At 40.6% G+C, this 26,849-nt stretch overlaps 1 protein-coding gene across 1 annotated transcript in view; it reads left to right on the forward strand.

Moving 5' to 3' along the window:
• The window catches only part of SPTLC1 (serine palmitoyltransferase long chain base subunit 1), a 51,421-nt gene extending 30,871 nt beyond the window's left edge, over nt 1-20,550 (forward strand). The window contains exons 8-15 of the mRNA XM_055310436.1: nt 1,467-1,556; nt 7,585-7,692; nt 9,813-9,908; nt 10,254-10,350; nt 11,382-11,436; nt 14,471-14,588; nt 17,492-17,565; nt 19,133-20,550. Coding sequence (XP_055166411.1) covers nt 1,467-1,556; nt 7,585-7,692; nt 9,813-9,908; nt 10,254-10,350; nt 11,382-11,436; nt 14,471-14,588; nt 17,492-17,565; nt 19,133-19,226 — 732 coding nt within the window. The 3' untranslated portion in view covers nt 19,227-20,550. The remainder of the gene's footprint in view (nt 1-1,466; nt 1,557-7,584; nt 7,693-9,812; nt 9,909-10,253; nt 10,351-11,381; nt 11,437-14,470; nt 14,589-17,491; nt 17,566-19,132) is intronic.
• The last annotated feature ends 6,299 nt before the right edge of the window (nt 20,551-26,849 follow it).

Genomic DNA, 26,849 nt, shown 5'->3' on the forward strand with positions numbered 1-26,849 from the left:
TTTAGAAAAGAATCAGAAGTGGTGTTAAAAACTATAAAAGATACTCACAACGTGATGTAAAAAAGCAAAAGGAAGGAAACGGCCTGCATCTAGCATTGGAGGAATAGTTACTATATAGTATATCCGTAGGTAGAATAGTACATCTCCATTGAAATCATGTTTACAGTAATATGAATTAAAGTAATTTTTTAAAATTCAGATCCTAACACTATTGCAGTACAGTCCTGATTTGAACCAAGTCATTTATAAAGATACATCTTCATAAGAAAGACCAATGTTATCAATGTGTGGTGTAACTACTTTGTTAAAAAATTTTGTGCGCTTTCCCATTTCCCAAGAATTCTATATTGAATATTTTTTAAGTCATAATAAAAATACTTGATTTTGGAAAGGTAGGGAGAGGCTCAGCTCTCCTCATATCCTCACCCATGACCCCTGGCAAACCTATGGCATTTGAGTGTAAGTTCAGAACAGAGTGAGGATGGCTGCTGTACTTGTGCATACTTCAGCAGCAGACAGGCTTCTGAGTGTTACTGCTGTGGATTCTAAAATGTCCCCAATTAGAAGCTTTAGAGGCAAGAAACCTTTGAGTAGGAAGATGGTGTGAACTCTGGCTGTGGATCTCAATATTTTTTCAGCCCCACACACCTGAAGCATCTACATATTCACCAGTGTGAGTGCTTTACTATCAGTGACTTGCCATCAGTGAGATGTTTGAAATAGCCCCTCTGCCACCACCTCAGACATGCCTGGAGGAGGTCATAGTTGAGTTTTACTTTACCCAGTAGTAAGGAAGGAGAAGATTTTATCTGCTATTTGGTAGATGAAGATGAGCACGGTTTGCCTATTTAACTTTTTATCCTGGAAAATCTCCGCTGCATCCAAAGGAAGCACAGTAGTATAAGAAGCCCCTGTACCCTTCTCTCAGCTTTATCAACATCCTGCCGTTCTTGTATCGTCCGAGCCTCTTCCAAACTCCCCACCTCATCTCTGTGATGATGGCCAGCATCATTTTAGTTCTTTCTGTTTTTAGATAAACTTTTTAAGACATTGGAGTGAACAAATCCTAGCCATACATTTTGATCGATTAATAACCCCAGTGTCATGGCCTTTTTGTGAACTAAAACATGCCCATCTCCCCAGAAATTTCCCTCAGGCCCCTTCTCAGTCATTCTGGGTTTGGAGGGGTTTGTTTGTGTTTCAGTATACCCCAAGCGCCTATACTTGTGTGTGCATGCATGTGTGTGGTCACCTAGTTGGTTGTGCGAACTGAAAAACACAAGAGAAGAAAAGCACTGTTCTTTGTCTCAAAATAACAGGGGTATGAAACCTTGAACTTGAAACTTACCCAGACTGTTACTTACTCAGATGGATAGATCTTGTCAGGTGGAGTGCTCGGGAGCATCTAACAGCGTCTGCATTTGGAGCTACTGAAATTTCATATGTCTTTTTCTTTTCTTCTAAAGAATCCTCGCAAGGCTCGGGTCACACGACGTTTCATTGTAGCAGAAGGGCTGTATATGAATACCGGAACTATCTGTCCTCTTCCAGAACTGGTAAGCAACTGTGTTTACTCAGTATTTTAGTACTTGGACGGTGGGGCAGTAATGCTTTTTGTTTATGAACCTTCATAGCATCTAACATCTTCATTGCTTTGCACAATAGGTACCATAAGTATGTTCTGACCATACCAGGGAAGTAGATTAACATTACATGGAAACTCTTGTCTTTATTTTTTTTTTAAGATTTTATTTATTTATTCATGAGAGGCAGAGGGAGAAGCAGGCCCTCTGTGGAGCAGGGAGCCCAATGTGGGACTTGATTCCAGGACCCTGGGATCAGGACCTGAGCCAAAGGTATACACTTAACTGACAGAGCCATCCACATGCTGCCAGCCCTGGTCTTTAAAGAATAATCAGGGGGAGCCCCCGTGGCTCAACAGTTTAGCGCCACCTTCAGCCCAGGATGTGATCCTGGAGACCAGACCCGGGATCGAGTTCCACGTTGGGCTCCCTGCATGGAGCCTGCTTCTCCCTCTGCCTGTGTCTCTGCCTCTCTCTCTCTCTATGCCTCTCATGAATAAATAAATAAAATCTTTTAAAAATAAATAAGTAAATAAAAATAAAGAATAATCAAATATATTTACCTTAAGTATACAGTTTTTTTGGTTTGTTTAAAGATTTTTATTTATTTTATTTGAGAACAAAAGAAAGCACAAGTGGTGGGGAGGGACAGAGGAAGAGGGAGAAGCAGGGAGCCTGACAGGACCAAGGACCCTTACTTAGATCATAATCCGAGCTGAAACCAAGAGTTGGATGCTTAACCAGCTAAATCACCCAGGTGCCCCAAAACTCAGTTTTTTTTAACAGGGAAGGCAATATACCAGTTTTGTTTATTTATTTTAATTTTATTTAAATTCAATTAACATATAATGTATTATTGGTTTCAGAGGTACAGGTCCGTCATTCATCAATCTTATATAACACCCAGTGTTAAAAAAAAAAAAAGTGCTCATTGCATCACGTGCCCTTCTTAATGCCCGTCACCCAGTTACGTCATCCCTCTACCACCACCCCTCCAGCAACCCTCTTCCTATGAAGAATCTCATGGTTTATCTCCCTCTCTGATTTCATCGTCTTTTATTTTTTTCTCCTTTCGCTATGATCCTCTGTTTTGTTTTTTAAATTTCACATGAGTGAGGTCATATAATTGTCTTTCTCTGATTGACTTATTTCACCTCAGCATAGTATCCTCTAGTTCCATCCACAATATACTGTTTTTAGAAACCATGACTATTGAGATTTTTTTTTCATTGAGGTGAAATTCACATAAGATAAAATTAGCCATTTTAGAGAGTACAGTTTTAACATTTAGCATCGGCACCGTGGTGTGCAACCATCAACTCTCTAGTTACCTCCCAAGAAGACCCCTGCCCACTAAACAGTCAGTCCTCATTTCTCCCTGCCTGTGGCCCCTAGCAACCACCAATCTGCTTTCTGTCTGTGGATTTACCTAATCTGGATATTTCTGATAAATGGGATCATATAACATGTGACCTTTTGTGTCTGGCTTCCTCCACTTGCCATGTTTTCATAGCTCATCCCGTTTTAGCATGTATCAGTCCTTCATTCATGAACCTTTTAATGCCAAATAATAGTCTGTCATGTGGACCTGTTGCATTATCTATCTATGGACAGAGATTTGGGTTGTTTCTGCTTTCTGGCTGTTATGAGTGCTGCTATGAACACTTTCTATGAACAAGTATTTGTTTGAATCCCTGTTTTCAGTGTTTTTTTTTTATTTTATTTTATTTTATTTTATTTTATTTTATTTTATTTATTCATGAGAGACACAGAAAGAGAGGGGGGAGCACAGGGAGAAGCAGGCTCCATGCAGGGAGCCCGATGTGGGACTCGATCCCAGGTCTCCAGGATCATGCCCTGGGCCAAAGGCGGTGCTAAACCACTGAGCCACCTGGGCTGCCCTGTTTTCAGTGTTTTTGTATATATTCTTGGCAGTACAGTTGCTGGGTCAAATGGTAATTCTGTGTCTCACTTACTGAGGAACTGCCTGACTGTTGTCCCCAGAAGCTGCAACATTTTACATATCCCCATCCACAGTGGAGGAGAGTTCCAGTTTCTCCACATCCTCATCACTCATTTGTTTGTTTGTTTGTTTGTTTGTTTTCAGTTTTTGCCATGTGAAGCACATGGTTTTGATTTGCATTTCCCAAAGGACTAATGATGTTGAACCTCTTTTTTTTGTTCATTTGTATATCTTTGGAGAAATGTCTTTAGAGGTCTTTTGCCCTTTTTAAAATGGATTGTTGTCTTTTTACTGTTATGAGTTCCTTATATATTCTAGAAACTAGACCCTTGCCAGGTATATGATTTGCAAATATTTTTCCAATTCTGTAGGTTATCTTTTCACATCTTTGATTAGTGTCCTTTGATGGACTGAACTTTTTAATTTTGGTGAAGTACACTTTATCTAGTTTTTTGTTGCTTGTGCATTTGGTGTCCTAAGAAATTTGTTGTCAAATCCAGGGTCATGAGGATATACCCTTATGTTTTCTTCTAAGAGTTTTATAGTTTTAGCTTTTATTTTAGGTCTCTGATCCATTTTGACTTAATTTTTGTATGTGCTATGAGCCATGTGTCCAGCTTCATTCTTTTTTGCATGTAGTTACCAGTTGTCCCTGTACAATTGTTGAAGAAACTATTATTTTCCATTGAATGGTCTTATTAGCACCCTTGTCAAAAATCCATTGATCATAGAGAGATGGGCTTATCTCAAGTCTGTTCCACATCTGTATGTCTAGCCTTATGTCACTATCACACCATCTCAGTTACTGTAGCTTTATAGTAAATTTTGCAATCAAGACATGTGAATTCTCCAACTTTGTTCTTTTTTAATAAGATTGTTTTGGTTCTTTGGGGTCCCTAGAAATTCCATTGGAAGTTTAGGATCAGCTTTTCCATTTCTGTAAATTGAAATTTTGATAGTGATTGTATTGAATCAGGATTGGATTGGATCTATAGATTGTTTTGGGAAGTATTTCCAGCTTAATTAATTCTTTGAATCCATGAACACAAAAGTATTTCCATTTATTTAGATCTTGCATTTCAGCAGTGTTTTGTGATTTTTACTATCTCTTTGGTTAAATTTATTCCTAAGTATTTTATTCTTTCTGATGCTATTATAAATGGACCTGTTTTAGGGGTTATTAACTGCTAGTTTATAGAAATACAATAAAAAATACTGATTTGGTAGGGTTTTATTTTTTATTTTTATTTATTTCTTTTTTTTTTTAAGGATTTTTCTTTTAATATAATTTCTACACCTAACATGGGACTCAGGCTCACAACCCTGAGATCAAGAGTTGCATGCTCCACTGATTGAGCCAGCCATGTGCTCCTGATTTTGTGTTTTGATCTTGTATCATGGAACTTTTGCTGAACTTACTATAACTCAAATAGTATTTTTGTGGATCTTATCCTATACATAAAACTCCTATAATCTACAAACAGAGATAGTTTTACTTCTTCCTTTCCAATTTGGTTGTCTTTTATTTGTTTTTCTTGTCTGATTGCTCTGGCTAAAACTTCCCATACGATGTTGACTAGGAGTGGCAAGAGGGAGCAGCTTTTCAGGCTGCCACCATGGAGTATGATATTAGCTGTGGGTTTTCTATAAATGCTCTTTATCAGGTTGAGAAAGTTCCCTCCTCATCCTAATTTGTTGAGTATTTATACCATAAGAGATTTGGATTTTGTCAAATGCTTTTTCTGCATTGGTGGATGAGTTGATCGTGTGATTTTCCTTCATCCTATTAATATAGTTAATTTTCCTATGTTGAACCCTTGCATTCAGCCACTGAAATGTGAATCTATAAGTCCATCATTTGAATGAGGATTCAGAATAAGGATTTCATATCTTGTTTTTAAAGCTTTTCACTGTTTCGTGAGGAAATCTAGGTGTATCTTAAGTATCAGTAAAAGAGATGTATTCATTTTCCTGTTCTTCTTTTCGTGTCAAAGACTGATAGAAGGATATGGGAGTGATAGAAGACCAAAAGATACCAGCATTGCATATTTAGGACTATTAATAGTAAAGCAGTACCAATGGATAGATATACAGCCAAACCATGAAACAAATGTAAAGTGTAAGGAACGGGTCAAGTATATATTAGCAATGAGTTTGTAAAGGTTATAGGATACAAATTAGGGTTTGACTTTGGGATTCTTGTTTGTTTCACTGATTTGTCTAATTGTGTACCACTATTGTCATGATATAAAATTTTTTCTAAAATAAGAATTTTAGAAAATATTCATATAATGTTCCATACATATTAATGAATAGAAAACAGTGTTGAAAAGATAGAATTCTCCCCCAAATTAGCTTATTCTTTGTTAGTAAAAATTCATCTAAATTTAGTGGTTAATAATAGCTGCATTTTAATTCAGTTGTGAAACTGATTACATTCGTATTATTTAGAGATAAAGCAATTAGAGGGAGGGCAGCCCAGGTGGTTCAGCAGTTTAGCGCTGCCTTCAGCCCAGGGTGTGATCCTGGAGCCCTGGGATCGAGTCCCGTGTCAGGCTTCCTGCATGGGGTCTACTTCTGTCTCTGCTTATGTCTCTACCTCTCTCTCTCTCTGGGTCTCTCATGAATGAATGAATGAATGAATGAATGAATGAATGAATGAATATTTTAAAAAACATTAGAGGGAAAAAACCATATACAAACATGCATATGTTCAGCTTTCCACTCTGTAAACAAAAAAGTAACATGAAATAATTAGAAGAATCTACAGATAAATATACATCTAAGCCTTTGACGGGAAAAGACTTTCTTACAAGCCTACAATCAAAAAGAAAAACAGATTGTAAAGCATATTAAAGCTTTTTCTGATTTAAAAAAAAAAGTACCATAAGTTCAAATTAAAACATAGTACCACAAAGGGAAGAATATGTGCATATCCTCAGGAGTTTTGTGTATAATCAAAACAGTATTTAACAGGGAGATTACATGTCTTTATTCAAAGAGATATCTTAATATTTCTCTCTTTAAAAATTGGCATTGTGCTGTCTATGTTAGTTAAATTTAGAGCATCTAAAGTACAGTATGTTTTCATCATCGTGGTACAGTTGACCCTTGAACAATGCAGATCCTAGGGGCACTGACCTGACCCCCACACAGTTGAAAGTCCACATAACTCTGGATTCCCCCCAAAACTTAACTACCAATAGTCTCCTGTTAACTGGAAGCCCTATCACATAAATAACTGATGAAAACATATTTTGTAGTCCTTACAGTAAAGTAAGTAGAGAAGAGAAGATGTTAAGAAAATCGTAAGGAAGAGAAAATACAGTGCTGGACAGTATTTATTTAAAAAATCCACAACTCAGCAGACCGCAGTTCAAACCTGTGTTGTTCCAGGGCCACCTGTAGTTATGTTCTACAAAGTGCACGTACATAGTTATGTTCTGTAAATGGGCTGCAAAAATGTCATTTGTTCTCTGCAAGCCTCTGATCACAGCTTTTTCATCAGTTAGTATGTAACCTTGTTTTATGTGTTTTCTGCTCAAAGACACATTATTTAACACATATTATTGGTTCATTCACATTGCACTCAGGGCGGTCAGCACTCTAACTCATGCCTGAACTCAGCTGATCCAACACAACCATTTCTCCCTAAGACACATCATAGCCTTCTGGAGCTTAAGAACACTAGACAGCACTTCAGCGCTCTGCGCAGGACCATCCTAAAACAAAATCACTAGCAAAAAGTACAGAATGCAAAAAACATGGCAATAAAGAGACCCTGGAAAGGACACTTGTTTATGGTATGAGCTGAAGAAGTCGTCACACTCAGCTGGGAACATGCAGTTTTTGCCGCTTCCCCCTCTGCCTTGCACATAGATTACAAAGAAATTTCAGCCAGTCAGCAGATGTACAAGTACAAATCCATCAGTGTTGAGGATCTATGTTTTCATTTTTTGTTTAACTTTGTTCTTCCTCGTACATACTCTAGGGTGCTAATCATCAGTATTTTAAAGTTGTGTTTTGTTTACCGCTTAGGTTAAGTTAAAATACAAATACAAAGCAAGAATCTTTCTGGAGGAAAGCCTTTCGTTTGGAGTCCTGGGGGAGCATGGTCGAGGAGTCACAGAACATTTTGGAATCAGTGTAAGTTTTCCTTTTCTGGGACATTTCCTCATATAGAAAACATGCAGTTCGTCCTGCTGCATACATTTCATGGGCACAAGATGATGGTCATCATCAGTGTGCAGGGTCATGCAGTATGGTATCTGGTACTTTGCTGAGCCTGTAGAGGATCAGCTCAGCCACATCAGGCCTGTCCTCCCTCAGAACCTATAACTCACAGTGGCTACTCATACAGTTGTGGTCTGTTTACCTGGTAGTATTTGATCTTAGCTTTCAATGTCTCTTCTCTAGAAACCAGTAAATTTGCCTGCTGTGTTTTTCTGAAAATCAGTAAGAATTCCCTAAAGTAGTTCTTGAGAAAATATTATGGCAGTGAAAGAATGTTCTTTCTAATATTTATAATTCTGAATTCTCCCTTATTTCTTTGTATGGGGTATTAGTTATGACTTCTTGAGAGAGAGAGAGTGTGTCTAAAGCAGTGCTGGTACAGATTACACAAAGCCTCAAGGTCCCAGACAACTGGAGTGAGTTGGTCATGTGTTCTTTTGCTGATTGGAAATGAGTCCCAGCTGCTCCCAGTCTTAATGGTTTATGCCCCTGGAGCCTCAGGGAGGAGCAGTGCCAGCCTGTCCGTAGGATCTGTCTTCACCCACCATTGTGTAACTGGTTGAGTTGAAGGGAACTTGCCTGCAAATCCTATGCATAAAAGTTTTACAACCTATGTTAAAAAGTTGAACTAAAGAACATAAAATCACCTTAGATTATCTCCATCCCACTGCCCATATGGTCCAGAGAAAACTGGAGAACAGACCAAATATCACATGACATTAGATTGATGCATACTCCTCAAAGACAGACTGCTGTTTGGTGAGTAAATGCACTGAGGAAAAGTGCAGGATATATAGACTATATTTAGATCCTGATTTCAGCAAATACTGCAAAACACAAGCTTTGTGAGGCAGGTATTTGAACACTGAATATTTGACGATATTAAGAAATTATTCATTTTTTAGGTGTGAAAATAGTTTTGTGATTATGTTTTTAAAGGTCTGTATCCTTTAGAAATGCACATGAAATATTTATAGATGAAACCATGTGAAGTCTGGGATTTGCTACAAAAAAATGATGAGGGCAGCAGGGGGCTCTGCATGATACAGGATTGTCCATGAGCTAGCTGGTAATTGCTAAATCTGGTGATGAGGCCTTATACTCTGTTCTACTTCCATGTGTGATTGAAATTTTTCATAATAAAAGGTTATTCTAAAAAACTGCACAGATTTCCTTGTTGGGTCTGTGGACCATTTAGAAACCCCCAGATGTGCTCAGACCATTTGTGATCATGACCATTAGTGAGTGCTTTAGGATGGCTGCTGTGTGCCCAGCATGCACCAGGTGCTAGTGCTGGAGCAGAAGGTGAGGGTCAGCAAAGCATGGAGTTGAGAAGATAATGGGGACTCAGAAGCCCACAAGACACACAGTAATTGATTTTATTTTTGAAAAGGTGAAAGGTAAATTGAATACAGGGGTAAAATGCTCAAAACTCTGATAGATTTGTTAGTATTTATCTCAAATACCTTTTAGGGAAAGGCCAGCTGGACTACTACTTAAGCAAGGAAATGATCTTATTTTGTACCTTTGAATATTTTTAATACTAAGCAGTTTTGAATTTCATCTTTTAATTTCTCTTCCTCCTTCCTCTGTGAATAAATTGTCCGTGCATGATGAAGTGGCCAAAAAGTGTAAAGTGAGACCATTTCAGAGGTGCACTTTGAAACATCCATCCTTGTAACGATAGATTTTGTATGATTTATCTTTTAATTTGCATGAAGGTAATTTGCTTGAACCAAGGTGTTGATATGCTCAATGCTGAAATTTTGTCTCTAGGCCTGACAGGGGTCTTTTTTTTTTTTTTTTTTTTTTAAGATTTTATTTATTCATGAAACACAGAGAGAGAGAGAGAGGCAGAGACATAGGCAGAGGGAGAAGCAGGCTCCATGGAGGGAGCCCGACGTGGGACTCGATCCCGGGTCTCCAGGGTCACGCCCTGGGCTGAAGGCGGCGCTAAACCACTGAGCCACCCAGGCTGCCCTATTTTTTCTTTAAATTGAAGAATAACTACCACTGTCCCACTTTTTTGGCAGATTGATGATATTGATCTTATCAGCGCCAACATGGAGAATTCCCTGGCTTCTATTGGAGGTTTCTGCTGTGGCAGATCTTTTGTAATTGACCACCAGGTGGGTTCTTAAACTTTTTAAAAACAAAAGCAGAAACTGAAACTAGTTGCTCCACTGGTCATGCTGAAAGTTACTCAGCATATAACTTCCAATCCCAGAATTTCATTCTGACTTAATTTATCACAATTTTTATTTAAAAGTCGATTTGTAGAATCACTCAGAATATTTATATTTGAAATTATCTCTTTTTTAAAAAGCCTTATTTGTGTTACATGTATAACTTTTATACATGCATAAATCTTTACACCTTCACCTGAGGTGATGCAGATCTGGTGCCTTTAGGTTTTTTAGCCCACAAAAATGAGAAGCATATTTATGTCTTTAACTTGTTTTGTTTCTTCTCAGCGACTTTCTGGCCAGGGATACTGCTTTTCAGCTTCACTACCCCCGCTGTTGGCTGCTGCTGCGATTGAGGCTCTCAACATCATGGAGGAGAATCCAGGTATAATCTTCTGAACCCAGGACAGCAGACATCGCAGTTATGTCAGCCTGGTTGTGGTGTGCTTTTGGAGGAATTAGCTAGAGGCAAAGTGTTTACCAGACAGAACTGTGCATGTGAATGATATTACCTGGTGTTTATATGGAGAATTGCAGTGAAGATGTTGTCCTGCCTGAGATTCAGTGTAGAGCTTCTCCAGCCCAGGAGGCAGAGCCAAAGCCAAAGTGGGACTGGATCCCAGGATGGGCGGAAATGCCAGGAGGAGGAGTCAGCTCTGGGCTGGTTGTCATTTGAGAAGTTAGCTGAAGTGTGCTGCTGATGCTCAGTACATATAATTTATAGCTTATCCAGTTTTTCCCTTCAGCCTTTGATTCATTAGTCTATACAAAAGCCAAACCCAGTTTATCAACCATTAAAGCTCCTTTATTTAATGGGCCAGTTTGACTAAATTTCAAATGTGTCTTTAGGCTTTGTTAGTACCTCCTCACAAAGCCTAAAACAGAAATGAAAAAGCAAGCCTTACCTGTTTTTTTTTTTTAATTTATAAATTGTTAATGGCTTTAATTCAGAGAATCAGGAAATGTGTTTCTGGGTACACATTCATGCTTGTCAGAAGGCCTAGCACTCCTGCTTCTTGCTTAGATATTTTAGTTTTTTAATTTTCCATGAATAAAGTGAAAATAGCAAGGAAAAGATCGTGAACGTTCCTACAGTATCTTTTACCAAATTGTTAAGGGTCCAGAAATAAGTAGTATGTTTATACCCTTTATTAGCCAGATTATCTTGATGAGAAGAGCAATTGTTTTGTTGTGGAAAACCTCATCCTAGATTCTACTGAAAGTGGGTGAGGAGGTGCTATGATGTATGTCGAAGACCGAGGCTTGGGCCTTTGGAAGTGTTCCTGTGTGCTAGGAGTCTGTAGGAGGCTTTGCGGCGTTTTAAATTGATGAACTTGAACTTTAAAATCTTTAAAAATATCTTTAGTAGTATCAGATGTTGCAGAATTACTCTCAAGTGCATTTTTTTCTGTACAGGTATTTTTTCAGTGTTGAAGGAAAAGTGCAAGCGAATTCATAAAGCTTTACAAGGGTAAGTTTTATATATTGTCAACCAACTTAAAGTCTGTCTGTACCACATTTAATTAACTCATGAACAATTTTAAATGTCACCTCTTTGGTTTTAAGTCAGGGTCAGTTCAGACCCATAGGCTTGGGTCAGTTTAGCTGAACTACAACTAAGAAATGAGAAACTCTCTTCAGCCAGATTTGTCTGTGGGCTTGAAGCCAGAGGACCCATTTTGTCATTGAAGAACCATGACTTTGTTTTTCTAAAAAGGTTAAAAGCTCATTAATATTATAGCAATATATTTGTTTCAAAGATGAAAATAACCACCAAACATGCTACCACCAGAAATAACTCAGGTGAGCACAGGAGAATCTCTTCACATCCATACAGATAAAATGATAATCATTATACGCTATGGAATTAGGTGACAGTGGATTCATACAGGCCCTATTTTTTAGAAAAATACTAAGTTTTATTTTAAATTAATATAAGAACAACAGGTGAAATTGAAATGAACCTTAGGCGTTTTTACTTGTTTGTCTTAACTACACAAGAGTACTTCTAATGGACAAGGGCAGTGAGTAAATGAGCAGGTCACAGCTGTTCCAGGTACAGTCGGGGCAGAAATAATTAAAGTTCTGGGTGTGTCTACATGATAGTAACAAAAGTTCTTGCATGATTTATGGTTAGGAGATGATATTTGTGTTGGTTCCAGTTACTTTGTTTTATGAAATATTGATATCCCAATACAGCGCAGCATGTTGGACTCATTATAAAATCAGGAACACCAACCTCAGGTGCCCTTCATTCTGTCTAGTGGTGTTGCTGTCTTCATTTTATAAGCCCAGCCCTCCACCTTCCTTCTCTTCCCCATCTTTCCCCCTTCCCCAGTCCCCAGCCCCTCAATCCCTTCCCCACTCCCCACCTGCATCCGCCCACTGCCCGCGACAGCCTGGCTTCATTGCTGTCACACAGATTCCCATTTTTTCCCTCACAAACCTGTACACAGCCATCCATCCGAACCAGTCTTTCCTCCAGGTACAGCCGAAGAAGAAATTTCCTCTCGTGGTATCATAGCCCTTTCTCCTCAAGGACCCGGTGCCTTTGGCTGTCTCTCCTCTTGTCATGCTTTCTGGAATCATTTGATTAGCATTGAATACTCTCCATCCTCTAGCCTCCTAACTACCTCTTTCCCTGGACCCCACCTTCCCTTCCAGCTGCTAGCCAGTTGCAGCTTCTCCTTGTAGCTAGTCTTCTCTGGTGTTTGCATTTTGTCCTTAGGATCTGATATCCTGCAGTCTTTCCAAACTCCTGTTTATTCTAATGGTTCGTTTCATTCTCTTTATGATGACATCTATAAAAGTCCTGTTATCTGAATAATGGTTTTCTCTTCCTTCCAGATTCTTAGACATCTTGGTCCTTTTCTTGTCTTACTGCATTGGTGTAAGTCGCTAGCACATTAGTGATTCTTCCATTGTAGTAGTGGTACACCTCTTCTGTCATTCACAGTATGAAAGCATTTCTTCATGAAGTATGAAGCATCATACTTTAAATTTTCTATAGGTAGTATTTATCAGATTATTCCTAGATTTGGAGACGTTTAAAAAAAATCATAGATATGTCTTATGCTGAATTACACTGTTACAATTTTCTGGTATTAAATTATGCTTGCATTCTGGAGTAAATCCCTTTTATTATAGTACGTTTTACTGCACTGTTTTGCAGCCTAGTTTATTGAGAGGTCTAGTAGGATGCATTACATTTAAAGAAAAGTGGCAAATTATAGTGCTCATTGGTGGTTTGAAAGGCAGGTGAAGTTGGCTTCTGGCACCTCGCATGGTGTGACACAGTCATTCAGTAAAGTTTGTTGAATCCTAAATAACTTAAGGAATCAAATGTGCTATGAAGTGTTTTTTGTGCTAATTTTATTCTAAGGGAAAAGCAAATCTTTCTAAGTGAAGCTTGCTAAACAGAGTTTATCTAAAATGTTTAGCTTAGGGGCGCCTGGGTGGCTCAGTCAGTTAAGTGTCTGCCTTTAACTCAGGTCATGATCCCAAGGTCCTGGAATAGAGCCCCAGCTCAGGCTCCGTACTCTGCAGAGAGTCTGCTTCTCTCTCTGCCCTTCCCCCCCAGCTCGTGTTCTCTCTCTCTCTCAAATAAAATCTTTTTTTAAATGTTTAAAACATTTAAAAGTGCTTAGCTCAATTTCAAAGTCATGTGTCACCATTTGTAGCCTAGGAGATAAGTCAGAAATCAAACTATTAATCGTATCGGATAAAAATGGACTTTAAATGAACCTGACCTGCAATTCTCATGACATCTATAAAAATCATTTGAAAATACAGGATTTCACTCCTAAAGAAGTCTCTCTTCCCTCCCTGAGAAGCAGATGTCTGTTCTGTTTATCCTAAGAAAGATGAAAATAATCATAATTCAAGTAAAACTGAACAGTAAACACGCAAATAAGGGAACTAACTATACAATATGAGCATAATTTATGAAAGGCGAGATATAACTAAGACTGAGATAATGAACAAGGGAACAGTATCAATAATAAGTGGTCATGAAGGAAACAGTAATAGAAAACCATGGAGTAGATGCTTCTCTAGGGGAATGGTTTGGGAGGGAGTCCCCAGGAGGCAGTCCTCAGGCTGGGACCTGGCTTATTGGCCATTGCAAAAGATGGGGAGGAGGCGATTGAGGAGGGGGCCTTTGGGCTGTGGAGGGAGGGAGCAGCCTGCAGGCCTCCTGGTGGGAGCCTGGGGATGACTCTCATCTTCTGTGCAGCGTGAGCCAGAGCTGTCCACCAAGACAGGGAGCACCTGCACAGCCACACTCACAGAAGTGGCCTTGCAGGTGCATCCTAGATGAGCAAGCCCTACCCAGAGCTGGATTTCTGCTGTCTCTGTCAGGACTGGAGTCACTGGATGATTCTGCCCAGAAAAGCCATAAGCCTCTGTTCCACTCATTAATGCAGACTTAATACAATTACTTAGACGTGGGATATCATTGTGCCTAGAAGGGACTTACGCTTGCGTGTGTGTGTGTTTCCTTTCAGCATTTCTGGGTTAAAAGTGGTGGGGGAGTGCCTTTCTCCAGCATTTCACCTGCAGCTAAAAGACAGCACTGGGTCTCGAGAAAAAGATGTTAAACTACTTCAGGAGATTGTAAATCATGTAAGTATGTAGTTCTTCTACCCTTAATCCACACAGTGCTGAAATGTCTAAATACTTAGCCTTCCAGAAAACCCATTCGCTTAGCATTTCCAAACCCAGGCTTTCATACATGTGGGCCAGGTTGACATTATGAGTAACGATCAGACACAGCCCTGGACAGCTCTCCAGGGTGAACCCCCAGCATAGCCCAGAGACCAGTCACAATACTCTTATTACCAGAAAGGAAGAAAGACGGTATCTTTCCCAGGCCTAATTTGGAGGTTGATTTAAACATTCTTATCTCCTGAAAGTGATCTTACTACTAATTGTACCTTAGCTATTGACTAAGATATGCCTCCCTGGGGAGGACCACTTGCCCCTCTGTGCTTGGTAGAGCTGTGTTTCCTAGAACCCCCCTCCCCTGCCTCCACACAGCTCCTCCTCCTCCTCCTCCTCAGAGAGGTGTGGATGTGGCAGCTCGATGAGCCTGTGCCGGGGCAGCCCTACCTTGACGAGACTCCTCCAGAATGCTAGCATGCACACAAGGATGAAAGGAGGCTTGTGCTGCCTCCCTGTCCTGATGGCTCCTTCCAGGGGCTCTTGCTCTGAGGCCATGCTCCAGGCATCAGGGTGATGGCTGTCATCTGTTGTGTGCCTTTGTCCAGCTGTGGCCAGCGGGTTAGGCCGCTCTCCCCAGTCACATGGCTGCTCCACGAGGAGACCAGGCAACGCTGGCCTCTGCTACACAGCTTGCTCTAGCATCCTGCCTCCTACGGTGTGTGAACTGCATCACCTGGGGGGACAGATAGTGGAGAGAGAGCTTCAAGCAGCTTGTGGCCTTCTGGAGTCAGTCGTCTTATAAAACAAAACCAAACCCAGACCCTGAGATTCCTCACTAAGTGAATGTGTGAATCATGAGCAGTCCGGCTGGAGTGAGTCTCGACACCGTCTGAGTGCAGAGGTGCCACACATGTCCCTTGGGTACAGCTCTGCAAGCACAAAAAGAGACAGACTTCTTTCAAAGGAAGAAACACCCCACAGGCGCTTTTATCACCTCAGTGTTTTTTACTATAATGTCACGTAAGTGTGTAGAGACGTAAAAGAAAATACAGCATCCTTGTGGTTAGGGTTCTTACACAGACGTGGCACCGAAACAGTTTATAAATTAAATACAAGCTAAATGGACACAGCAGTAAAAGTCAGAGCGATCATACTGGCTTCATGTGACAGCACAGCTTGTACGCTAAGCAGATTGCCCATTGGGGTCCCGGACACCAGCTGCTGTAGAGCAGCCTCTTGGAGCCGCAAGTCCCATCACCGTTGCCCTCCAACCCCAGTCTCCTTCCACCCCCCTCAAGACAGCCTCCTGCATTGCTCCACGCCACAAGACCCAGGCCATCCCTGGCTGCCAGGGTGATTATTCCACATGACCTCGCCCTCCGCTCTTTCCTCGAGAGATCGCAGCAGTAGGGTCTTCCTTCTACTTGTACCAGAGACACTGAAGAGGGCAAGTTAGAGAAGCATCGGATATGCAGGCCGCACTTGTGCGAATTGTCCTCAGAACAGAAGAGAAGGCGAAAGTTTGCACAGCTCACGGATGCCAGATCTGGGCACCGGCCCAAGGCTGACCGTCTCCAAGAAGTCCTTGTGAGAGCTGAATCAGGGAGCAGGGGCTCCAGGCAGGGACAAAATACAGCCTGGAAACTGTGTTTACGCAAAGAACAGAAGTCTTACAGTGTCTTTGTGTCCTCATCTCCAGCTCTGCTTCACACCCTGGTCAGTATCTGAGGAGACGGTTGCGGTGCAGAGACTCTCGTGTGAGCTTTGCAGAACTCAGAGCTCTTGCCAAGTTCTTGTTGCTTGACAAGACACTGTTTTTATAAACTGAACAATGGTTTATAACATTTCTTAGCCAGGCCTAGGAACAGAGCCAGTCCAGATGTTTTCAGGAGGAGTTAGGTTCTCCAAGTACACTCCAGATGTAGCATCAGTAGAAGTCTGTCATTGTCGCCTGCTGTTGTTTTCTGTGTGCTGTTTTTTAGCAGCAGGAAAGCAGCCCAGCGGCAGACAGTGGGGCCCTCTAAGCAGACTCACTGCCCAGCACTGGGAATACTTTTCCTTACTTTTATGAGTCCCTTGCTCTGACTTATGCTGTTTTAAATATAATTCATATACCAAAAAATTCACCCTCTTTTAAGATAATACAGTTGAGTAGTTTTGAGTACACCCACCTCATTCCAAAATATTTTCATCATCTAAAAAAAAAAAAAACCTGATAAACCATTACTTCAATCTGATTTTTATACTTTATTTTGATAGAGATGTTTTAATTTTTTTTTAAATATTTACAAATGGTTAATGTATGGAAAAGCTATGCAAATTATGGGGGGACACCAGACTCTTAGCCTGGTAGCACCTGCTCGAAGGTAGCCCATGGAAATCAGAGGAATTGTTGACATTTGAAGTGTGAGCCCTTTGTCTCTGTAACTATCCTGGTGTTACTATTAAGTTCAACTTTTGGCTAGTTTCCAGGGCTTTGCAGGTACTATTTCCCTGTGTCTTACTACTACTTTGTTTAAAATGAAACTCCTAGCTATGTGTGACTATTTAAATTTAAATTGAGTAAAATTAAAAGTTCAGTCTCGGTGGCACTACCCCTGTCTCACGGTGCCTGGCAGCCACACGGTTTGCGGCAGTGGCCCTGGGCAGTGCAGAGTGAGGGCCGCCGCCGCAGAACGTCCGTGCCACTTGGTGCTGCTGGGGACTGTCCTGGTATTACCATCTTCGGTATTGCCTTCTCGCAGCTGTAACTGCAAAAATGAATTAATGCTGCCATTAAGGATAGCATTTCAGATTACCTTCCTGTCATAGTGAGCACAGTGTCTGCCACCAAGCTTGCAAATGTGTCCCTCTTCTTCATACAGTGCATGGACAGAAGCATCGCATTAACTCAGGCACGCTACCTGGAGAAAGAAGAGAAGTACCTCCCTCCTCCAAGGTTGGTGGACGTTAAAATGTGACCTGACTTTTGTTTTTCCTCCTTTCAGAATTCTGTATAAAATACATTCTGTTCTGAAAACGTTTGAAAGACTATCATAGGATAAGGAAGAGTATGTACTGTACTAAAGTCTAGTGCATCATGTTTTTTCCTCTTAAACCAGCCATTTTAAAATTAACTCTAAAGCCCCACCAGGACTCGCTGTACCCTCCCAGTTAACTCAGAGAAGCGTCTGAGATCCCAGGACTGAACTGGGATGGCCACAGTTCTGATCGGCAGAGGTTTGCCAAGGCCCTGAGGTGCACGCGCCGGTCCAACCACATCTGCCACGACGGCCATCTGGTGCGAGGGGCACATCTGGGTGGTGATGTTTACCCCGCTGCCGGCTGGAGGCCGTGTGGTACTGCATCTGGCAAACACTTACAAACCATCCAGAGGAAAACAGCAACAGTGGGGAAAATCTAGAGAGGTTCAAGAAGCCATACACAGGAGGAGGGTACTTGGACTCTTGATTGAAAATTGGTGCTTGTTCATCAGCACTTAAAGTGTAGTCGTAGGGGGTAGACACCCAGAACACGAAGTGCTCAGGGTCATAGCACAAGGTCGGTGAGTCACAGGAGGAGGGCGCGAGTCATTCCGGGCTGGAAGGGACTCAGGCTTCCAAGAGCAGGTGAAGGTTAAGGCGAGCCCGAAAGATCAGGTATGTCAGACTCGTCGATACCGCCTTCTTGCAGGCTGCGCAGTGGGATGGGGACCCTCAACTGCCTCTGGGGAGCCAGAGCACAAGCTTAGGGGGAATGCACGAGAGGGCCCTGGAGAACAGGGAAGGCCCTGGGGTCCCGAGCACCGTGCACACATGGAGGGCCAGGCCAGGATTCTGGCGGCAGACCACTGGCAGCGGCTCAGAGACGCCCTAAAGATCCTGCCCTCGCATTCCTAATCGCACCCAGGCGAAGGTATAATCCTGTGTTGTGGGAGAACAGGGGCCACACTTGCTTTGTGCCCGCAGGGCTCTGTGCGCCACCTGGCACAGCTCTGTGAACATGTCCAATGGATGCTACCGACTTTTGCAGAGGGGCCTGGGAGAAGAGAGGTAGAACTGCCCTGTCAAGCTGATAGTTTTTGTCTTCAGTTTCCTAAAAACTTAAACATTTCTGCCTTGCCTCAAAGTAGTACAGAACTTCCACATGACTTACTGAATTGTAAGTATGAGTGTGGGCACACACACACCCCTTAATTTGAGAAATGTTGAACTGCAGCTTGGGGCCTAGTGCTGCCTGAGCAGTAGATGATGTAGAGGGCGGGGGTCCCAGCACCCCTGGGCAGAGCTCCACCCCCAGGTTCCCACCAGTGGGGCTGGGAGCGGCAGACGTCTGTCACTGGCCAGTGTCCAGGCTCTGGGACGGAGGGTCCTGGCCACAACCACCCAACTCTGCTGCGCAGCAAGGAAGTGGCTTTAGACAGTAGGCCCGCTGATGGGTGGGGCCATATTCCAGTAGAACTTGACTTCAGATACAGCTGCCATAGACTCGCCCCTCTGACGGTTTTCTGTGTCCTTATTTCCCAGCATCAGGGTTGTGGTCACAGTGGAACAAACAGATGAAGAACTGGAGAGAGCTGCGCGCACGATCAAGGAGGTGGCCCAGGCTGTGCTGCTTTAGGCTGGGTCTTAGCACCCGGCGGGCAGCTGCCACACGGCACACGCACAGGCCTCTGTGTCACTTCCTTGTGACCTAGGAGAGGCCTGTGGGTACCTGGAGGGGTGGCCACCGGGTGGCATGGGTGTGGACTTGGCGCCCAACCACGAGGAGGATGCTGGTTATTTTTAAAAAGAAAACACATCTAAAAGCCCAGGAACTGATTTTTTAAAGAAGAAAACTAATGACAGCATATAACTAGTATTTAAATTGTGCGATTTAGTACTATTTAAATGTTTTATTATACTAGTATTTTATATTCTTTTTTTGTTTAAAAACGGAGCTTCAGTTTATCTTCCTCCCTCTAATAGTAAAGAGCGTGTAAGCACTCCTTAACGTTTCCTAGAATAATGTCTCTGCAGCACTAGAGCTTGGAGGAACACTTCGCCATCTAGGACACAAAACCTGTTCTCGAGGAGTTAATTCAACCGCATCTTTTTCAGCCTTCGTCCCGTGCGGCTCATTGGTGGCTAATATAAAGGAAACACTTTTTGTGTGATTATGATGAACTTTTCATTATAATATATTTGAATCCTAGAATTTTTATATACACTAAGTATTGATGTTACACCATTTCTTAATACGTAATCTTAACAGCCCTGACCAGAGAATGAATAGTCATTGTATTTCTTAAGTGAGCAATGATTTAAATCAAATGCTACTTTATTTTAATATAATTGACCTTCACATTTATGTGTTGACTTCTAATCTGTTTTAGGAAGAGGGTTACTGTGATGATCCTAGCTAGAATAGAAATCATGTCCTTGATATTTTAAAATATCTTGAATGTATTCCTTTTGTGGACTGGGTTTGCCTAAGGACATATAACTACAGTCTTTTTCTAAGCTAAGGAAAATAACTTTTTAGCTTATGAATTTCAAATATCTAAAAATGTGAACACACTAAAAATAAAGTTTTTTTAAGCTGTACTTTAGCTGTTTTTTCTTTAGCAAACCAGGTTAGGTGGTGTAAACGTTTGTGCTCTGTGCCACAAGGTAGTGCATAAATATTACATCATTGTTTCTTCTCTTAGTAAAGGTGAAGGAATAAAACTTCTAAAAAATATGTTTAAGAATGCCATTTTTACAGTCTATGTTCATATTAACAAATGGTCTTCCAACATCTTTTTAAATAACATATTTTTTAACATTTTGTTTCTATTTTGCTTGAGGTATTTCGTACATATGTGCCTTGTGATTGCTGCTGCTTTAAAGGGTACAGTACTCTTGGGGGGATGAATCTTTTTGCTTTGTTTTTTAATGAAATAAACCTACATTCCTGACAATCAGTCTATTTGCATATGTAATCTATTCAACAGAATAGTCTCTTGATTTTAACTTATCTGCATACATAGAAGAGTAATCTTGGTGTCTGTGTTTAGGAAATAATTAAATTTCTTAGTACCTTTCTTCAGTGTATAGTATCTGGAATTCCCTGGGTTCCTACTGGCGTGAGCCTCGGCCACTATTACTACACAGATGGTTGAACCTTTGTTTTCATTATTAGCAGGTGGTGATAGCAACTTTTCAGCTATTTTTATAATATTTTCTGAATCAACATTTCAACATCTAGATATTCACTGCTATGTTTTAAAAATGACAGAAGCTTCTGGAAAAGATGGTGGAAACAACTTGAGCCCTTGGGACACATCAGCATTTTGGCCGAAATAAAACTAAAGTCTTTCTATTAAAACTACACAGCAACATCAAATGACATACACCACAAAAACAATATGCTCGAAACAATAAAGTTATATAAAACTGAGGCAGAACACTGAGAGAAAACCGTCAAATCTGAAGCAGGGCACACATTTCTCTGAGAAGCAGTGAGAAGGTTCTATAAGGCTCTGTTCATGACCTGGCTGGGGCAAGCAGCATGGAAACCATTTGGGGACTGGTTTCCCACAGGGGTGGGAAGAACCAAATGACTGCTCCCCTCTGTCGTCTATAGCTAGCTTCCAACTCAGGAAATGTAGGGGCTCTGAACAAGTTGGGATAGGAAAGAGCATTGTTTCAAATCTAGAATTTCACTAATGAGACCGTGTGCATTTGTTTTATGTACTACGGAAATGTAATATGCCAGTTGGAGGATACATTTCAATATCAGAAATAAAAATGTGTGTGGAAAAGGTGCATCTTTAAATCTGTAAAATAAGGGCAGCCCGAGTGGCTCAGCAGTTTAGCACCGCCTTCAGCCCAGGGCGTGGTCCTGGAGACCTGGGATTGAGTCCCACGTCAGGCTCTCTGTGTAGAGCCTGCTTCTCCCTCTGCCTGTGTCTCTGCCTCTCTCTCACTCTGTCTCTCATGAATAAGTAAATAAAATCTTTTTAAAAATAAAAATAAATTGTAAAATAGGACAGTAATCACTGGATGTGCAGGCCTAATGCCCTCTTTCCTCTTGGACATTAAAACCTTAGTGTCCCTGAAGACAAAATGTGTGAGGACACTTATGGCCACCTATATCTCAGTTATCTCTGTCTACCCAAAACACTGTCCTTATGAGGACATCAAATCATCCATAACCCACACCTACGGTATGGATTATGCTGTAGAGAAGATCTAAACTTCATTTTCCTACCTCGTGCCTTGTAAAGATAATGAGCTAGGAGGCTTAATCACGGTGACACACGTAAAAGATCATCTTTGAAAAGCAACATATAAAGCAAAACAAGTGGAGCAACATTGTCAAAAGATTTGAGGGAAAAAGAAATGTGAATCAAGTATCCAGAAAAGCAGTCTTTCAAGGAAGAAGTTGGTAGAAAAACAACTTAGAGTTCAGTACTGTGTTCATGGAGCCCTTCCTGAGGAATCTGCTCCATCTGATCAAGAAATAACTTTATTGATTGAGTTTAGAAGAGTTAAAGTAGTAAGCTGAAAAATATCTAACACAAAACAATAAAAGAACAGAGGTACAAAAATAAATATGAAACAAATCGCAAAAACCCAACCATATAGATAATTGCATTAAAACATAAGTGGACAAAACACTTCATTTAAAAGCCTGAGATTGGCAGACTAAAGTTTTTTAAAATTTAAATATGCTTAGATACACCTCACATTCAAAGACAAATAAGTAGAAAGTAAGGAGGTGAAAAATATGCCGTGCAATCAAGAACCATAAGAAAGCTGGAGTAGGCCAGAAAAATAATGGAGGGCAGCCCAGTGGCTTAGCGGTTTAGTGCCACCTTCAGCCCAGGGCCTGATCTTGGAGACCCGGGATCGACTCCCACGTCAGGCTCTCTGCATGGAGCCTGCTTCTCCCTCTGCCTCTGCCTGTGTCTCTGCCTCTCATGAATAAATAAATAAAAATCTTTTTTAAAAAAAGAAAAATAATGGATTTTTAAGACGAAAAAGATTACTACAGACATAGAGATATTTCAAAACAATAAAATTGTCAGTGCATAGGGAAAATAATAATTATAAACATATATGCTCCTAAAAAGAGACTTCTTAAATACATAAGGCAAAACTGTCATAATTGAAAAAATAGATAATTTAAGAGTAATAGTTGGAACCTTGAAAAAGGCCACTCTAAATAACTGATAGAACAACCAGTAAGAAAATTAGTATATAAAGAAGGCCTAAAGAGCACTGTTAACCAACTTGATCAAACCTGCCTACATTTGTAGAACATTCTACTTGGAAACTCCAGAACATAGTCTTCTCAACTGCCTATGAAAGTTTTCAGGGTAAACTATATACTGGGCTGTAAAACAAGTCACAGTAAATTTTAAAAGATTGAAATAATAAAAAGTATATGTTCTCTGTCCACAACACAACTATGAGAGTCACAAAAGAAAACTGGAAAAACCCTAAATAACTCATGGATCAAAGAAGAATCACAAAGGAGGCTTCTTAAATGCTCTGAACTGGTTAAATAGAATGACAAAATTATGTGACACAGCTAAAGCAGGAGTTAGAAGGAAATTTGTAACTTTAAATGCCATATCAGAAAAAAAGGTTTCCAATTGATAACCTAGTCTTCCACCGTCAGAAACTGGAAAAAGGAGAGCAAACTAAGCCTGAAAGAAGGAATAGAGAGGAAATCAATGAAATAGGAAACAGAAATAGAGGAAATAAATGAAACTATTGGCAAAACCTTGCTGAACTGGCCAAGGAAGTAACAGAAAAGACACAAGTTACCAAACCCAGGACATAGTGGGGTAACATTGCTACCATCCCTAGAGAAATTAAAAAGATTATAAGAGAATGTTACAAGTTTGTGCCAAAAAATTAGACAAATGATGTGAATGAACTCCAAGGAAGACAGTTAACAAGTTACAAAAATCTGAATGGAAGTATAACAAATACATTGATTAAGTAATTCCAAATCTTCCCACAAAAATGTCCAGATCCAGATGGCTTTACTAGTAAATTCTATCAAACATTTAAAAAACAAGTAATACCAATTATTCACAAATTTCTTTCAGAAAAAAATGGAGATGGGAACATCTGTCCATTCATTCTATTTGGTATCTGTGATACCAAAGCCAGACAAATCACAAGAAAAGAAAGCTACATATAATTTCCCTCCTGAACATGGGTTTAGAAAGTCCTAAATCCTAGTCACAATTTTAAGGGAGAAAATTATTGCCTGTGTAATAAGTGTGGGGGAAAGGAATTAGATTGGAAAAAATGAAATAAATTTATTTACAGATGACACTATATATAGAAAATCTTGGGCAGCCCCGGTGGCGCAGCAGCTTAGCGCCGCCTGCAGCCCGGGGTGTGATCCTGGAGACCCTGGATCTGGTCCCACGTCAGGCTCTCTGCGTGGTGCCTGCTTCTCCCTCTGCCTCTCTCTCTCTCTCTCTGAGTCTCTATGAATAAATAAATAAAATCTTAAAAAAAAAAAGAAAATCTTAAGGCATCTCTTAAAGAACTATAGTAAAAATGCATTTAGCAAGATCAGAAGGTATCAAATCAATACACAAAAATGAATTGGAGGTGCCTAGGTGACTCAGTGGATTAAGCATCTGCCTTTACCTCAGGGCATGATCCTGGGAGTCCTGAGCTGGAGCCCTGCATCAGGCTCCCTGCTCAGCAAGGAGTCTGCTTCTCCCTCTCCCCATTTGTGCTCTCTCTCAAATAAAATCTTTTTTAAAAAAAAATGAATTGTATTTCTGTATATTAGCAACAAGTAATCTGAAATGAAATTAAGGAAACAATTCCATGAATGGTAGCATTAAAATAAATAAATGTAACAAAAAGTGTAAGACTCATACACTGAAAAGTATAAAAATTATAAAGTACTGTCATGAGAAACAGCGGAAGATTCAAATAAGTGGAGAGATTTCCATGTTCATAGATGGGAAGATTTCCCACATTGATTTATAGATTCAATGCAGTTCTTAACAAAATTTCCACAGACCTTTATGCAGAAATCAATAAGCTGATCCTAAAATTGATATGAAAACAGAGACCTCTAGTAGCAAAACAGTTTTTTAAAAGAAGAATCAAGTTGAATGATTTACAATACTTAGATCCTAAAATTTACCCTAATACTACAGTTAGCAAGACAAGATGGTGCCAATGCAAGGATATATCAATGGAACAGATTTGACAGTTCGGGAAGAAACCCTTACATTTATGGTCAGTTGATTTTCAACAATGCCAGAGTGCTAATTCAAAGGGAAAAGGATAGCCTTTTCAAAACAAATGTTGCAAAAAAAAAAAAAAAATGTTGCTTTGCTGAGAGAAATTGGGTATCGTAGTAGATCAGATAATGGGCCACCCAAAGAATTGAGTTCTGATCCGTGGAACTTGTAAATATCACCTTATCTGGAAAAGGGGATCTGTACAGCTGTGATGAAGTTAAGGATTTTAAAATGAGATTGCCAAGAATTATTTTTTCAAAAGATTTTATTTATTTATTAGAGACACACACACACAGAGAGAGAGAGAGAGGGAGAGAGAGAGAGAGGCAGAGGCAGAGGCAGAGGCAGAGGGAGAAGCAGGCTCCATGCAGGAAGCCCGACATGGGACTCAATCCCCGGTCTCCAGGATCACGCCCTAGGCCAAAGGCGGGGCCAAACCGCGGAGCCACCGGGGCTGTCCGTGATTGCCAGGAATTACAATGGTGGGCACTCCCTAAAGGCCATCACACATGTCCTAAGATAGAGGCAAAAGGAGATGACCCTTAGGCGCAGAGGAGCTCACTCCAGAGAAGAAGGCTTTATGAAGACAGGTGGAGGAAGCCCAGCAACCACCAGAATCTGTTCCAGGAACAGATTCCCCCCAGAGACATGGATGGAGTGTTGCCTTTATGACACCTTTATTTAAAATAAACCCTTACCTCACACGATATATAAAAATCAACTCATAATGGGCCAGAAGCCTAAATAACAGGCTACATTATAAAGCTTCTAGGAGAAGGCCTAGGAGAAAATCTTTGTAAATCCTTGGTTAGGCAAAGATACCTTATGTACAACATGAAAAGCATAAGCCAAAGAAAGACATTGATAAGCTTCATTAAAATTTTTCTGAATTTGCAGGGGCCCCTGGGTGGCTCAGTTGGTTAAGCATCCGACTCCTGATTTTGGCTCAGGTGGTGATCTTGGGGATGTGAGATTGAACCTCGTGCTGGGTGTGGAGCCTGCTTAAAATTTTCTCTCTCTCCCTCTCTCTCTATATACACTCCCTGTGCGTGCTCTCTCTCTCTCTCTCTCTCAACAAGAAAATGCTTTAAAATGTTTTAAATTTGCTCTTCAAAGGACAGAATGAAGGAAATGAAGACAAGCCACAGACTGTAAGAAAATATTGCAAATCATATATAATAAAGGATGCGTATCCATGTATATAAAAATAATTTTTAAAAACTAGATTTAAAAAATGGTGAAAAAGATGCCACCAAGAGTCATTTAGTGTCTATAAAAGCTCATGAAAATATATTCAACATCATTAATCATTAGAAAAACACAAATCAAAACTTCCAACATAGCCCCTGACACCCAGTAGAATGAGTATAATAAAAAAGGTCATACCAGCCATTGGCAAGATAGAGAAAAAAAATGAAAACCTCATACATTTCTGGTGAAAATGTAAAATGGTGCGACTACTTTGGAGAAATTGTGGCAGTTTTCTAAGAAGCATAACTTTTCTCTATGAAATGAAAACACCTGCTCATGCAAACACTCATACGTGAATGTTGATAGCAGCATTAGTCATGTAGACCCAGACTGGAATCCATCCAAACGTCTGCCAACTGATGAACATCCAAAAGATGGTATATCCATACAGTGGAGTACAGGTCAGCAGTTAAATAAGCTAACACGTGTTACAACATTGATGAATCTCGGGCAGCCTGGGTGGCTCAGCGGTTTAGCACTGCCTTTGGCCCAGGTCATGGTCCTGGGGTCCTGGGATCGAGTCCCCTGTCGGGCTCCCCACAGGGAGCCTGCTTCTCCTTCTACCTGTGTCTCTGCCTCTCTCTGTGTGTCTCTCATGAATAGATAAATAAAATCTTAAAAAAATAAAGAACAATACAGATGAATCTCAAAGACAAAAACATTCTGCTAAGTGAAGAAACCGCCAAATCATACAGCTTCTTATGCAAGATCACATCTTCATTGTGCTACCTCTGTTTCTT

This window comes from Nyctereutes procyonoides, unplaced genomic scaffold, assembly GCF_905146905.1.
Source record: "Nyctereutes procyonoides isolate TBG_1078 unplaced genomic scaffold, NYPRO_anot_genome, whole genome shotgun sequence".
Taxonomy (NCBI): domain Eukaryota; kingdom Metazoa; phylum Chordata; class Mammalia; order Carnivora; family Canidae; genus Nyctereutes; species Nyctereutes procyonoides.